This window comes from Aegilops tauschii, chromosome 5 (genome assembly GCF_002575655.3).
Source record: "Aegilops tauschii subsp. strangulata cultivar AL8/78 chromosome 5, Aet v6.0, whole genome shotgun sequence".
Classification (NCBI taxonomy): Eukaryota; Viridiplantae; Streptophyta; class Magnoliopsida; order Poales; family Poaceae; genus Aegilops; species Aegilops tauschii.
In genome coordinates, this window is record NC_053039.3 from 483987362 (window position 1) to 484002021 (window position 14660).

The window sequence follows — 14660 nt, forward strand, 5'->3', positions numbered from 1 at the left end:
CTCCTCGTGCATAATTACATGTTAAGGTTGTATCTACTGTGTTAAAAAAAGGTTGTATCTTACCGAAAGAAATAAGTTAGTTGGGATCACTTTTACAACACAACTAAGTGATGATTTTTTTTTTCTCACGAAGCAACCCACAAGCAACGCAAGAGATGAAATTCTTTCCTCTGACACATCCTATATACCTAAGAAACTCATCCCCACTAATCTATTTATCTTAACATGCAAACTATCCACATCATCAAGTGGGCCCCATGTGTAAAATGCTTTTCCACATGGCATTGCTATTTAGTACAGGGCGTTCAGCTCTCTGTTTCGTCTCCCTGTTCAGTTTCCTTCGTTATATTGTCTGGTCTAAACAAATGAATCGCAGGTAATCAATTTTCCCATAACCTTCCCACGCCTACGCCACTGACCCCAGGTAATCAATTTTCCCACGTACCTATTCATCTTCATCGTCTAAAAAACTACTCCACCGCTCGTCGCCTTAGTTCGCCTCCTCCAACAGACCACAACAGATGCAGAAAATTAGATGTGAAGTTGATTATGAGAAAGAAACTGATGGGATAACCGAGGAGTCTTCTACACTTGTCATACTACCTCCGTCTAGGTGAATAAATCATTCGCGTTGTTCTAGGTCATCGATTTGAGGAATTAAATATGTATTATATGTCATGAAAAATATATCACTAGATTTTTACACGGATGTAGTTTCTAAATATATATTTTTTGTCACATATAATATATATTTAGATAGTTAAATCGTCGACCTAGAACTACGCGAATGACTTATTCACCGAGACGGAGGTAGTACTACAAATGGCCCCTCGTGGGATCTCCATTCTGGAATCATCGCTTGCTGCCTCACAGGTCTTCTCGTTCCTCACTCACAACCGCATCAAAGAAAGGTCGGTAAAAATCCCACCTTCTGCTTGGGTCTTCCGAACTTCCGAGCGCTGGTGTGGTGCCTGCGTGGTCGACGTAGCATCTGCGGTGCCAACTTCTCCTTTCCCTTCTCAGTCAGTCAGTCTTCGTTCCAGCGAAGGTAGCGTCGCGCGCGTTGCTGGGAGGCTGGTTCCTGTTGTTTCACCGGAATCAGACCAGCCGCTGGGGTCCCGAGTTGCCTTTCTTTCGTCCTGGGAAGAACTCTTTTAGCGACACTGGCCTTAGCCATGGATCGGACGCGACGCCGGGCAGGAACCATTCTCGCGTGCTTCGGGCCAGGCGGCGGGGAAGAGGAGGCGATGGAGCACCAGGCACTGCCCATGCTGGGAACGGCGCAGCGGCGGTGCACCATGATGAAGACGAGGGCGGCTCCCCCGCCCCCGCCCCGCGCATACAAGGGCTACGTCGACAGAAGCCCACACACTGGTCTCGGCCTGCAGAAGGTCGCCGTTACGGCGTTACCTCGACCTCCACAATGATGGCGTCCGGGGGCAGCGAGAGGGACTGCTAAATGTCCTCCATACGCCTGGTGTGTTCAGCTGCAAAAGTCACACCAACAAAACGCACTACAGCACGGAGGAACAAGAAGGGCAAATGGCGCCGAGAACGATGACTAGAGGCAAGAGCTTTGATCTTGACCAGGCAGATTATAAAAAAAAAACTGACCCGGCAGCTCCTATTTAGCTGTATGTAAACTTGATATATGTTTTGCCGTGCAGATTTATGACAACTGGGAGGAAGCAGATTCTCTACGGGGCCTTGAGTATTTCTGTTCCATGTATGGTCCTACGATCTGCGCTTTCTACATGTTGTCAGATTCAAGAAAAATGGATTGATAACGGCAACGTTAGTGCCCTCTTTCTGTTTATTTGACAACACACATGAGCTATTTTGATTTAAAATGTATGCATGAGGTCTTCACTCTTCAGTAGTAATAGTTAGGTATATATGCATCTAAAAGGAACAACAAGATTAGCTGTATAGAATCAACTTATCTTCTTAGCAAGATGACTTGAACGCTTCCTTTTTAATATATAAATCTATATTTGCAAAATCCTTTTTTTCCTCTGAAACACCACAAATTTGATACCGTTCTTCTTTTACATTTGACCCTGAATACGCACAAAGTTTATATTTTACATGTTCCGCAGCAACGCGCGGGGTATTATCTAGTTGATAAAACCATGCACAATTTAGCAAATTTGACACGTAAACGTTTAAACAAAAAAAAAAGCGCCAGAACATCCTTTTCGGAGCATGAGAGGATAACATGCTTGGCTAAAAAGGTGATTTAATACTGGTTGCAGCAAGTTAATGGCCGCTCGCCTAAAACTTCTTACCAGCCACCCCATTCAACAGAACCACATACGTGCTAGATGAAAGAATGCCTTGAATCTAACCTGGTCACCTACCAATTATCGAATCCAGACCGATGAAGAATTTGAATAATCACGCATAATGCTCTATAATATAAAAGCTTTGGCAAAATCTAGTTTGAGAAAGACAATCTCTTTTCCATAAGGCCTACATTCATGCAACTGAAAGACCATTTGAAATAATCTTGAATGATGTACTACTCGATAAACCCATACCGATTCTTGTGGACTAACGGAAGAATGTCATGGATTAGAGATGACCAACAAGCAAGTTTGTCAGCAAATTCAAAGCAAAGAAATCATCATGTTGTCATCAGGGGTTTTAGGAGAGTTATCACTTGGTATCAAAGTAATTATGGAATCATTAATACATGTAAGAGATCAATGACTCCTACATGAAAATCAGCACATATGTTGTAAAAGAAAACTTCACTTATTGCCAAACATGCTTTGAGAAATATACCGTTAAATCCATCTGGTACGAACACTTTGTTGGAGGGAATAGTAGAATAGATGCAACTACATCACCAATTTCCTTTTCAAAGAAAGGAGCAGACAAATCGTGGAGGCAATCAATGGTTTGAAAAGGATTACTTCGGACTCATTTCACTCACATAACATAAAAAAAATGAGTAAAAGCACGAAGTAGTATTTGCCCTTTTGATTATGAGGAATGGACTACTCGAAAAATAAAAGATAAAAACATTTATATGTTAGTTTTGAAAAAAATCATGGTAATCTAGAATTCACTTGGACATCATCTCATCTTATATTCCAACACGCAAAGAAAAAGATGGGGATCTTAAGTGGCATACTTGCATAATTTTTGTCATAAGGGGTTTTAGGGAAGTTATCCTTCGGTGTGAAAGTCTCGTGCGTTCTCTCCTGTGAGGCAAAGACCCAAGCGGCTGTCTACTAGGGTTTACTCAGCCTCTCACCCGCGCTGCCGCCGATCCGCCTCGAATTCTATGGTCCTAGGACCATGGAGGCGCAGTGGATCCTGACACTTGCCGACGAGAGGGCTCCATTTTTAGGTATTTTTATAGTATTGTTAGGGTTTGTGCCATGCTCAGGAAGATGAGGTGGCGGCTTTCTGAAGATGGTATAAGGTTCTCCCTGTCTAGCCCTATTCTTGGTGGCCCTTCTGGCATGTCGGAGGGCGTATGGAGGTGTGTCTCCGGTGGATCTCGTGGGATTCGGTCGGCGTTTGTCTTCGGTGGATCCACTTGGATCCGGTCTTCGTTCGTCTATGTTCGTGTCAGGTTGGATCATTCCTTCTCTTCATCGGCGGTGATTGCTGTTCTGATGCGGTGGTCCAATGGGGCCTTAGCACGACTTTCCGACTATCTGCTACAACAAGATTTGCCCGGCTCGCTCTAGTGCTTGTAGTCGTCCCTAGGTGGTCTACGGATCTGGATATAATTTTTTTTACTTCTAGTGTTCTTTGTACTACCTTTGACATCGATGAATAGATAGAAAGTTTTCGCACACAAAAATAAAAGTAATGATGGAACCGTTATTACGTGCAAGATCCATGAATCCTACATGAAAATCAACACATATCTTTTAAAAAGCACCCTTAAATGATTGGCCAACATGCCTAAAGAATTTTTTTCCGATAAAATGCTCTGAAAAATCTGTTATTAATTAAATCCATCCGGACAGGCGCTTTGTAACCGAGGCAACTGCATCACCATCTAGATGTGCATCATCCGTTCCTTGTCAGGCACCTACCTGTAGAGCGAGGTTATGACGATCGAAACTGCTGCCACGAGGAGGACAGACAGAGCCATTATATGATGATGCAAGAGCATAGTGTCTGATTGCTGGTGCCAGTATGTACAGCCAGCCCGACAGAGATCGTGTTTGGTTGCCTCTACGGAGTCGTGTACCTTTTCTCTCAAATCTCTCAAATGGCATCTTCCTCAAGCTCTACTGTGTTTGTGTGTGTGTGTGTGTGTGTGTGTGTGTGTGTGTGTGTGTGTGTTTCTTTCTTTTCTGATAACTGAGCAGCTGCGTGGGCCGGAACTGGGAAACGAGACAACGCAGCCCGTTGGAAACTGAAATTTCAGTGGACTCGAAAGGCCCAAGAAGCTGAAACTCCTCGCTGACTCATTCCTCGTGTCCATCATCGCGAGCGCCGGCGACAGCCGGCAGCCGGCCTGGCGGATCGCAGCGGGGCAGAGCGAAAACGACGAGATCGCTTAATGCGCCGACGGCCGCAAATGCCAAAACATCGCGCGCTTATCAGTACCTCCGTTTCTCTCCCCACTCTCTCTCTCTCTCTCTCACGCACACACACGCACGCACCTCACATCAGTGATCGACCAGCATGGCCGGCGCCGCGCCTCACGTCATGGTGCTGCCGTTCCCGGCGCAGGGCCACGTCACGCCGTTCATGGAGCTGTCGCACCGCCTCGTCGACCGCGGCTTCCAGGTCACCTTCGTCTGCACCGAGCTCATCCACGCGCTCCTCCTCGACACCGGCACCACCGGCGACGCGCTGTGCGGCATCCGCCTCGTCTCCATACCGGACGGCATGGCCGACGGCGACGACCGCAGGGACCTCTCCAAGTTCGTGGGCGCCATCACGCGGTACGTGCCGGGCTACGTGGAGGACCTCATCAGGGAGACGGCTGCGTCCGGGGAGAAGGAGGTCAAGTGGCTCCTCGCCGACGTCAACCTGGGGTTCTGCTACCAGGGCGCCAAGAACCTCGGCGTCCGGGTGGCTGCCGTCTGGCCGGCGGCCGCCGCGAGTCTCGGGATGTGGTCCAGCATTCCCAAGATGATAGAGGATGGCTTCATCGATGACAAGGGTACCAAATATCCATCCGTCCACTGCCTACTTTCCATTGTTTATAATTATATCATAAAAGAAAAGTTTCGATTCTTCTTTAATACTTATATACATACTCCTCCCGTTTCAAAATATTAAAAGTTCTACATTTGTCCCAAGTCAAACTTTCGTAAAATTCGACCAAGTTTGGTGAAAACTTTACTAATATCTAATACTCCCTCCGTCCCAAAATTCTTGTCTTAGATTTGTCTAGATACGGATGTACCTAATACGAAAACGTGACTTGATACATCCGTATTTAGACAAATCTAAGACAAGAATTTTTGGACGGAGGGAGTACATGGAACAATATGGTTTAAAATATATATTATGATAAATCCAACGAAACTAATTTTCTGTTGCAGAAGTTGTTATGGTTTTTTCATATACTGGTCAAACCTAAATAAGTTTGGTTTAGGAAAAAATAATCTAAAACCTCAAATATTTTAAGAGGAAGGTGTACATTAAAATTTAAAAGATATTGTGAAAGATTTACATTTTTTTTCCTTTTGAGAATAGACACTCGAAGAATATTCTGTTCAATGAAAAGACAACTAGACACAAAACAACCAGTAAAAAATTACTTCGAAAATCATACACGTCATATTCTTTCTTCGATTGTATGCCGCTCGTCGGAAATTGAAAATCACACTGAACCGACGATAAAGAAAAGGGACACTTGCAAACGATCTCGCCACACCATGCTTTGAAGGCCGCAGTAGTCATCCGCCTCTTGAAACGGGATCTACAAATCGCTAAACGAACATTAATTGGAGCATAACCCCATGCAAACACAAACTTACATTACTTCTCCACCTGTCCAAAGGATTCAAGAAACCGGATCATTTGGGTTAACAAATTGAAAGAAGATGTCCAAGTCACCGCACTATGATCCAACCAATTGTTTTCCTTGATCGATACACCAGCTCCCAAGATCTTAAGAGAGCCAACAAAATACAATATTGTCGTTGGAATCGGTTTAGCGAAAGGGTCGCTACTTCGAGGTGTGTAATTCAACCTCCGTCGTGCGGAACATCTACAGATTTAGAAACCATTTTATGTCCTAACACTTGAAAATTATACATGCATCAAGCCTTGCACACTTGCTAAGTCAAGCCGATATCTTATTTATAAAAATATATTTCTCAATTGTTCAATTAATATGTAGTTTATTGTAAGAAAAACCTTAATTTTGAAGGTATGCTAGATAAATAATACACCAAATTTTCAGTGAAGTCTAAGAGGCAAATTCACGTTGGGTCAGATACTTTTTTTGGTATGGCCATATCGAACTAACCACAAATTACATGTTATGTCATTTCGAATTAAATTTTGAGCATAGTTCCATTTCAAACAACATTTGGTGACTGCCCAAATGAGATTCTTTTTATGTAGATATGGGAAGCTTTATTGTTTGATTTCCGACATCTGTATCAAAAGGCCAAATCTCATTCGCCCACTCAAGTTTGAACCATGCATTGTGTGTTTGTTAAAAGATAAGCTAGAATTTCAGCAAAATAAATAAATAGATTAGCTAGAATCTTGCTAAATTAAAAAACTCTGCAGCAATTCCGCCAACTAAAAAAAGAACTCTGCAGCAACTCCGCTGCAGAAGTCATATGTGCATCTTCTCTGCAGATTGCATATGTGCATTCAGCTTTGCGACTTTTGCCTTGAAGCACACATGATAAAAAAAATAAGTAAATTGCAGGCATGGCAAAGCGAGAGGGGATATATGAGATCGCCCCCAAGATGCCGCCGATCTGCATGTCACGCATGCCGTGGTGCATCGACGGCCCACCCGAGGGGCAGCAGCTGGTCTTCAAGCTCGTGGTCACCGACAACGCCCAAGCGACCAGCCTCGCCGAGATCGTCGTGTGCAACTCGTTCCTCGACGCCGAGGCAGCGGCGTTCGGGATGTTCCCGGAGATACTGCCCATCGGCCCGCTGTTCGCCGATCAGGAGCTCCGGAAGCCCGTCGGGCAGTTCTGGCCGGAAGACGTCAGCTGCCTGGAGTGGCTCGACGCGCAGTCCGAAGGCTCCGTCGTGTACGTGGCGTTCGGCAGCTTCACCATCTTCGACCCGCGGCAGTTCAGAGAGCTGGCCGAGGGGCTGGAGCTCACCGGCCGGCCGTTCCTGTGGGTGGTGCGCCCGGACTTCACCTCCGACGTCCTCGGCAAGGCGTGGTTCGACGAGTTCCAGAGCCGCATCGCTGACAAGGGCATGATCGTCAGCTGGTGCCCCCAGCAGAAGGTGCGTACATTGTCAAGAACTGTGCGTCCTATCGTCGCTCAATGGAAGCTTCAGGCAATCTCCAGGTCCTGATCCATGTCAACATGCAGGTTCTGGCGCATCCCGCCGTGGCGTGCTTCGTGTCGCACTGCGGGTGGAACTCGACGATGGAGGGGGTGAGGAATGGCGTGCCCATCCTGTGCTGGCCCTACTTCGCCGACCAGTTCACGAACCGGAGCTACATTTGCGACATCTGGAGGACCGGCTTGGCCGTGACGCTCGGGGATGGAGTCGTGACGAAGGAGGAGGTGAAGAGCAAACTTGAGCAGGTCATCGGCGACGAGGGAATCGCGGAGAGGGTAGCGATGCTCAGGGATGCAGCTCGTAGGAACATTGGCGAGGGCGGGTCCTCGTATGAGAATTTCCAGAGATTTGTTACCCTCCTAAACGAGTGAGCTGCATTTCACTATATACTGTCTGTCACTGTCTGAGACAGACGACAATTTTTTTTTGTGTTTCTCTTTTTATTTTAGTATTATATATTGTGCACGCTTTTCTGGCTTGTTTCCCTAGCGAACCAAAAAATATTGAATTTGCAAAGATTATGATTGCTCACCAAGTATGCACGTGATGCCCTAGCGTACACATGACACATCTTAATCTGTAAAAACAAAATCCGAACGATTTTAACCTGCTAACTGTACGGATTTTCCAATACAAAGTAGGTTATGAAGAACAAAATCAGCATGAAAGGAATGTGCTATGTATCACAAATAGGTTGTGAAAGGAGTAGGGGGAGGATGTGTGCACGTGCATTCATAGAGATAAGTGTATATGCATATATGTAAACGTTTGGGATTGTACTATGTTCAAAAATATATATAATAATGTGATCTCTTAAAACACACCATTTCAAGAAATTGAATAACACCCACTGTGACGCAGGATGGTACACTCCCAACTTACAGACAATAAATTTTAACTCCATAACCGCATCTACCAAGATTATGCTATACTCTATTCATGAACCTTTTTTCTAAGAAGTTCTAAGGCTATATATTAAATAGTGCAGGTCCTTTACAAGCACACCTTTATAGAAAAAGAAAAATACATCCACATCTTTAGGTTGTCGAAGTCTTCTTCCTCTTGCAACCATCAAGGGCGCGCAGTGAGCAAACCTTGTAGTTGCCTCTGGGCCTTCATCTCGATAGAGTAACTTTGTTTCAACCAAGGAGCTTGTAGAAGCAGTGGCCGAAAAGACGTTGTTCAAGAAATCGGTAACTGGTAGCTGCTCGGCCTGCTTTGGAGTGGCGATTAATCGGTGAATCGGCCTATTAACTGGATTAATCGGTCGACCATTAACCGATAGATTAAATAGGAACTTTCCAACATATATCTAGTTTTTTTTATGTATTATACCATACTTTCATGCTCTCATCTATGTAATATACCAAAATATGCTACTGTTTGGTCAAACCCTAACTATTGAGGAGCGAGAGGGGGAATGGAGGGGTTATGGGCCAAAATTTTGGGCACATTTTCTCACAAATCAATGGGCCAGCAATGATTAATCGGCCGAACAATCAATTAATCAGTCTAACAGACCAATTAATCGGCCTAACAAGTTAACACAACGAATAGATGTTATTCAATTCGACAGCCCAACGAGTAGCGATTAACTGGCCCGTTAACTGATTAGTCGAATGAATTCTTGAACAATATGCAGATCAGAAGATGCCGGCGGCCGCAATGTGCGTAGAAAATCGCCGCCCTGAAGAAGAAACCACCCAAAAGAGCCTGCAAGTACTCCAAAGACCACAAGTGTCGGCCGAATCTATACGGATCCACCGAAGCTCAAAACCGTTCGAATGCAGGAAGATACGTTGAAGGCACACCTCCACATGCCCTCCATGGACACTAAGTGCACTGCCGAAATGGGAAAGGACAAGGGGGATTATTCCTAAACCAGGGCAACTCCCCCGCCCTAGCCGCCCCGACCAAGGCACGAAGACTTCCTAAAGTCTATTACCACCCATGATCATATCTCGGCGCTCTCCTCTGAAGAATAGGACAACCAAGTAGCCACCGAAGGTTACTGAGTCACGGGATTTGAGACGCCAACACACGCTGCTACAGTGGCACCGCACAACCGCGTCGAATCCATCACATCCACTGTGCCATGATGCGAATGTTGCTCTGCCATTCATACGCAGGGCTTGCGCCAACACGCACAACAAGGTTTTTGCCTAGCAGCGCACCCTTGCGGTGGCGAGCGCAGTAGGAGGCAATGGGTTTCCCTGACTGGGTAGGCCATTTATGGCTTAATTATGCCTTATCTTGAAATTTTGCAACAAGTCAAAGACCCCATTCATCTTCTTGAAATAAAGCAAGTCCGACATGTCCATAACACCATTTGATAAGTAGTTATGCATGTACAAGCAACCAGTCTTCAAAATAACCGTTTTGTGCATAGGCACTGCAATATAGACATGACCGAAATGATGTGGAAGGCAAAAGTGAAAAAACATTTAGTGGAAAGTGGCAAAACCAAAATTAAGTAGGTTGGATCCAACTCAAGACAAAAGATTAATAGGAGTATATACTATTTGTAGTCATTTAGCGCAAGAGCTATGCGTTGCCCGTACCGATTCCTAATGTGTTTCGCAAGAGCTATACACTCGCTGTATGTGGGCCGGCCCAGTGAGAGATGAGTTGAGGAGAGGTTTTGTATTTTTTGTATTTTTTTCTTCGGTTTTCTTTGTTTATTTCTCGATTTTCATCATTTCTTTCTTTTTTCTTTCTTCACCACATGTTTACATTTTGATATGCATTTTAGATTTTTGTATACACCAGGAACAATTTTTTGTATGCATTTTCTAAATACATGATTATTATTTTTCAAGTATTTGTTTTGGTGTCTAATTTTTTCATACAAATTGTAAAAAAAAAATACATCTAAAACATTTATATATATGTTTCATATTTTTAAATAAATAATTTTACATTTTCTATATACTTGTTTTTGAACATTTTTCCAATACGTGTTAAATAGTTTTTCAAATGCACGTTGGAACATTTCTTTTATGATGCTAATTTTTTTCCTTGAACTATGCAGACATATTTTTTTACATCTATAAACATTTTTTTAAAGAAGAGCACAAACATTTTGTTTGAAACACATGATCATTTTTCTAAATGCAACGAGCATTTTTTTTGAATGGTACGGAACATTTGTTTACATTGTATAATATTTTTTTCAAAATGAAACATACATTCTCTTTTAAACACATGATTTTTGTTTGAAATTTTCATACGTTTTTTTTTAAGTTGAGCGGACACTGCATTTAAAAAAAAATTTAGTGTGCGGTGAACACTTTGAAAATTAACCATTTTTTTATTATATATGTATTTAGCAATAAGCCTGATGCATAGCCGCGCCCGTCATTTAGGAGATGGACAGAGGTGTAAGTGCAGCGAGTGAATAACATAAAACTACCACTTTTCGTGTTAGGGTTCCAAAAAACTACCACAAATTTGTTTGTGACTGATAACTACCAGAATCGGCGTCTGCTGTTTCAAAAAACCCAAATCGCCGAGGATTTAACAATTGATCATGATTATGACAGTCGGGGCCCGCATGTAAGAGAACTGATTGTTTGACCGTTTGTTTGACCGTTAACTAACATGTGGGGCCCACATGTCAGTGTCTCTTCCTCATAAAAAAGCAAGCAGGTCCCTGCAAACATTTAAGAAACTCGACCGGGTCCCTGTAAACTTAAAAAAAGCAATCGGGTCCCTCTAAACTTTTTAAAAAAGCAATCGAGTTCATCTGGCCGGTGGCGCCGTGGCCGTGCGCCCGCAGCCAAGGTCGCCGGCCAGTAGCCGCTGTGACGAGCCCGCCGGCCAGCAGCCATGGCGCCACCGCGGAGCTCCCTTGTGTTGCTTGTCGACGTCCAGTGCGTGCGGGCTGCGGGTGGACGACTCCCTCGCCCCGCGGGCCGCCGCCATGGAGGATCCCATCCAGGGAGGCCGCCGGAGTTAGTCGCCCGTGCCACTTGCAGCCGCGAACCACCTCCGCCTGGACCCTGCACGAGCGGTGGCTACTGGGGTTAGCCGGCAAAGCGGGGAAGCGCCTCTGGCCGGTGGCGCCATGGATCCAGGCCGTGGAGGGCGGCGCCTCGGGCGCCATGGCTGCAGGCCGAGGCGGGCGGCGCATCGAGCTAGGCCAACCCCGGCGAGGTGGAAGGAGGGGCGGCCGGCGCTGCTAGAAGGAGAGGCGGCTGGGATTTCGTCGCCCTGCTGGACGCCGCCGTCCGCGAGAACGTCGTCGTGCGCGTGGGCCAGTAGTGTGCCTGGCGGCCATGGTCGGGCCACTGTCTCCGGTGTACTGGGCGTCTGAGAAAAGGAGAAGAAGAGAGGAAGAGAGGGGGAGTGAAGAAAATGAGAGAGACACTGACATGTGGGTCCCAGATGTCAGTTAACGGTCAAACAAACGGTCAAACAGACGGTTCATTTAGCCACCGGCCCCACCTGTCATAAACCGGATTAATTTCTTAGCAATGGGCATTTTGGGTTTTTTGAAACAGCAGACGCTGATTCTGGTAGTTATCAGTCACAAACAAATTTGTGATAGTTTTTTGGAACCCTAACACGAAAAGTGGTAATTTTGTGCTATTCACTCAGGTGCAGCCCCTGAAAACTCTGGTTAGCCTGTTATGTGTGTATTATTTTTGGCCACACAAACCAATCACAAGGGTTGGTGCAGCCATGATTGAACTAACACATTTATAAACCACAAATATGCACTCTCTGATCCATGTGCTTTCCTCCTTCTACCTCAGAACAAACCTTATTATGGTCTGCAGTACCACTACCTACTAATTACAACTTGTGTGTTCCACAGAACTTAATTTTCCCGACCGAATGGAGCATCGTGCAGCACAGATTGTCTTGCCGGTACCTGCAGGTCAATCTCTGGCAAGGATTTTTTTTTTGTCTTGCCGGCACCTGCAGGTCAATCTCTGTGGCAAGGAGTCACCATGCAAGTGAAATCAATGGAGGCGGCCCGAGCGGGGCCTCTCTGACATATTAGCCCGGTCCGGCCCAGCCCGTTGTGCCGGCGGGCCTGAACCCAACTATAAAAACTGCCGCACGGACACGACGCACCGAAACGCAACAGAGAAACAAACGCTGGCGGCACAGGCTGCAGCAAAGCTAGTTGAGCGGCATCCAGCTCGCCATGGCCGTCACCGTGCCCTCCGCCGCCCGCCACCTCCTCCTCCTCGTCTCCGCGACGCCATCCTCGCCGGGGCGGCCGTTCCGGACGCTGTACGCGTTCGGCGACTCGTTAACGGACACGGGCAACACGCACTCCACGACGGGGCCCTACTCCTTCGGCGTGTCCCACCCGCTGTACGGCACCACCTTCTTCCACCGCCCCACCAACCGCTACTCCGATGGCCGCCTTGTCGTTGAGTTCCTCGCCACCGACGTCCTCGCCCTTCCCTCCTTTTTGTTGGAATTAACCACGATGAGTAGTGTTGAGGATATAGACCTTAGAGTCACCCGCCAGGAGGGGCCGGGTTACTCATATGGTCATTGCCAGAAGCCCGGCGCCAAGCTTGAAGACGGTGGGCCAAAGATGGGCTTAAGACCCGGATATGGCTTAAGGCCCGTAGTTACAATCATTATCATGGTAGAACTTGTAGTGTAAGGCAAGAATAGTTGAGAGTCCGAGCCGGACACTCTTATGAGCCGGCCGGGACTCTGAGAGCTGCTGGGCGTCAGCTTCCCTATATAAAGGGACGACCCGACTGCGGTTTGGGGACAAGAAAGATCTCATCGAGAGCCAGGCATAGCAGTTTAGCTCCCTGGTCATCGTAACCCTAATCAATACTACATCAAACTGGACGTAGGCTTTTACCTTCACCGTAAGGGGCCGAACCAGTATAAACCCTTATGTTCCTTGTCCCGCTTAACCACTTCAAGCTTCCTAGCTGCGATGGCTCCACGACTAAGTCCTAACTCAAGGACATCTGCCGTGACAATTCCACGACAAGTAGTCCTAGTCCGGTTTGGACAGGAGCAAGTCACCACGTAGTATACTAGGATTAGAAGTTGTAGCCGTGTAGGTTTGCTTGTGTTTGATCCTAGCTGCTATATATACACGTAGGTATACCCCTGTAATTGTAACTCAGATCAAAGCAATAAGATAATCAGGAACGACACGTTCCTGTTGCCATACATCGACGCCTTGTGTTCACGTGTCCTGCTAGTTGAGAATCGGCAGCCGGCAACGCGTACGTGTGGGCGTACGTGCGTTGTGGTCCGGTGAGAATCAATCGAGCTACTAGCCTGCCAGCTTGCTCCTTAAGTACGTACTCGTGTATCTCGACGGCCGAAAGTACAGGTTGTCTGAATCGCGTCGTATAAAGTACGTCGGAAAGTACTCGACGTACGTACGGGTCTGTGCCAACACTTCCTGCCGCCCTACCTCTCCCGCAACGCCACCGCTACCAGAGCTAGCTACTCCGGCGTCAACTTCGGGGTGGCCGGCGCGACGGCCATCGAGTACGAGTTCTTCGCCAGGCAGAAGCCAACATCACGCCGCAGTCCATCATGACGCAGCTGGGCTGGTTCGACGCGCACCTCAGGACGCGTAGTGCCGGCGGCGATGGCAGGGGCGTCGGCGATGCGCTGTTCTGGGTGGGCGAGATCGGCGCCAACGACTACGGGTACAGTTTCATGGCCCCTGACGCCCTCCCGTCAGAGCGCATCCGGAATATGGCCATCGATAGGATCACCACCTTCCTCCACGTATACTATGTTGCTCAGCCTCAGTTGCTCTAGTTTTGTGTTTGTTCTATGTTACTACTCCTTCACAAATGCATGCATTAATCAAGGACACAATGAGCATGCAGATGCATGCATGCATGTCGACGGAAGGTACCGAAAGCAACTACTCCCTCGGTTCCCTAATACTCCTATTTGTTTTTCCAGGCATTTTAAATGAACTAAACATATAGATGTATGTGGACATATTTTAGAGTGTGGATTCATTCATTTTGATGTATGTAGTTACTTATTGCAATCTCTAGAAAAACAAATATTTGGGAACGGAGGAAGTACCTTGGATGCTCGCTAGGTCTCACTGATAGACACACTCCAATATCAGGACTGTTCTCGACAAGTGACTGGTGAAAATAAAATGCAGCTAGGAATTAGCACTGTCAGTGCTCAGAGCTTCCATGCTCTTACTTCGGTGTCGT

General features: G+C 46.4%; 1 protein-coding gene and 1 pseudogene across 1 annotated transcript; both read left to right on the forward strand.

The window, feature by feature from the left end:
* Positions 1 to 4052: 4052 nt before the first annotated feature.
* On the forward strand, positions 4053 to 8055 carry LOC109785991 (UDP-glycosyltransferase 83A1). The gene is made up of 3 exons (XM_020344576.3): positions 4053 to 5140; positions 6872 to 7413; positions 7503 to 8055. Exons 1-3 carry the CDS (start codon positions 4657 to 4659, stop codon positions 7845 to 7847), a joined length of 1371 nt encoding a protein of 456 aa, XP_020200165.1. The 5' UTR covers positions 4053 to 4656; the 3' UTR covers positions 7848 to 8055.
* Positions 8056 to 12631: 4576 nt separating this feature from the next.
* On the forward strand, positions 12632 to 14241 carry LOC109785992 (GDSL esterase/lipase At3g48460-like; annotated as a pseudogene).
* The last annotated feature ends 419 nt before the right edge of the window (positions 14242 to 14660 follow it).

Excerpts from the sequence above, each read along its gene's own strand:
- LOC109785991 (XM_020344576.3), top strand. The coding sequence starts at position 4,657 with ATGGCCGGCGCCGCGCCTCACGTCATGGTGCTGCCGTTCCCGGCGCAG. Across the intron at positions 5,141-6,871 it reads TGGCTTCATCGATGACAAGG|GCATGGCAAAGCGAGAGGGG; the intron begins GTACCAAATATC and ends AGTAAATTGCAG. Across the intron at positions 7,414-7,502 it reads GCTGGTGCCCCCAGCAGAAG|GTTCTGGCGCATCCCGCCGT; the intron begins GTGCGTACATTG and ends GTCAACATGCAG.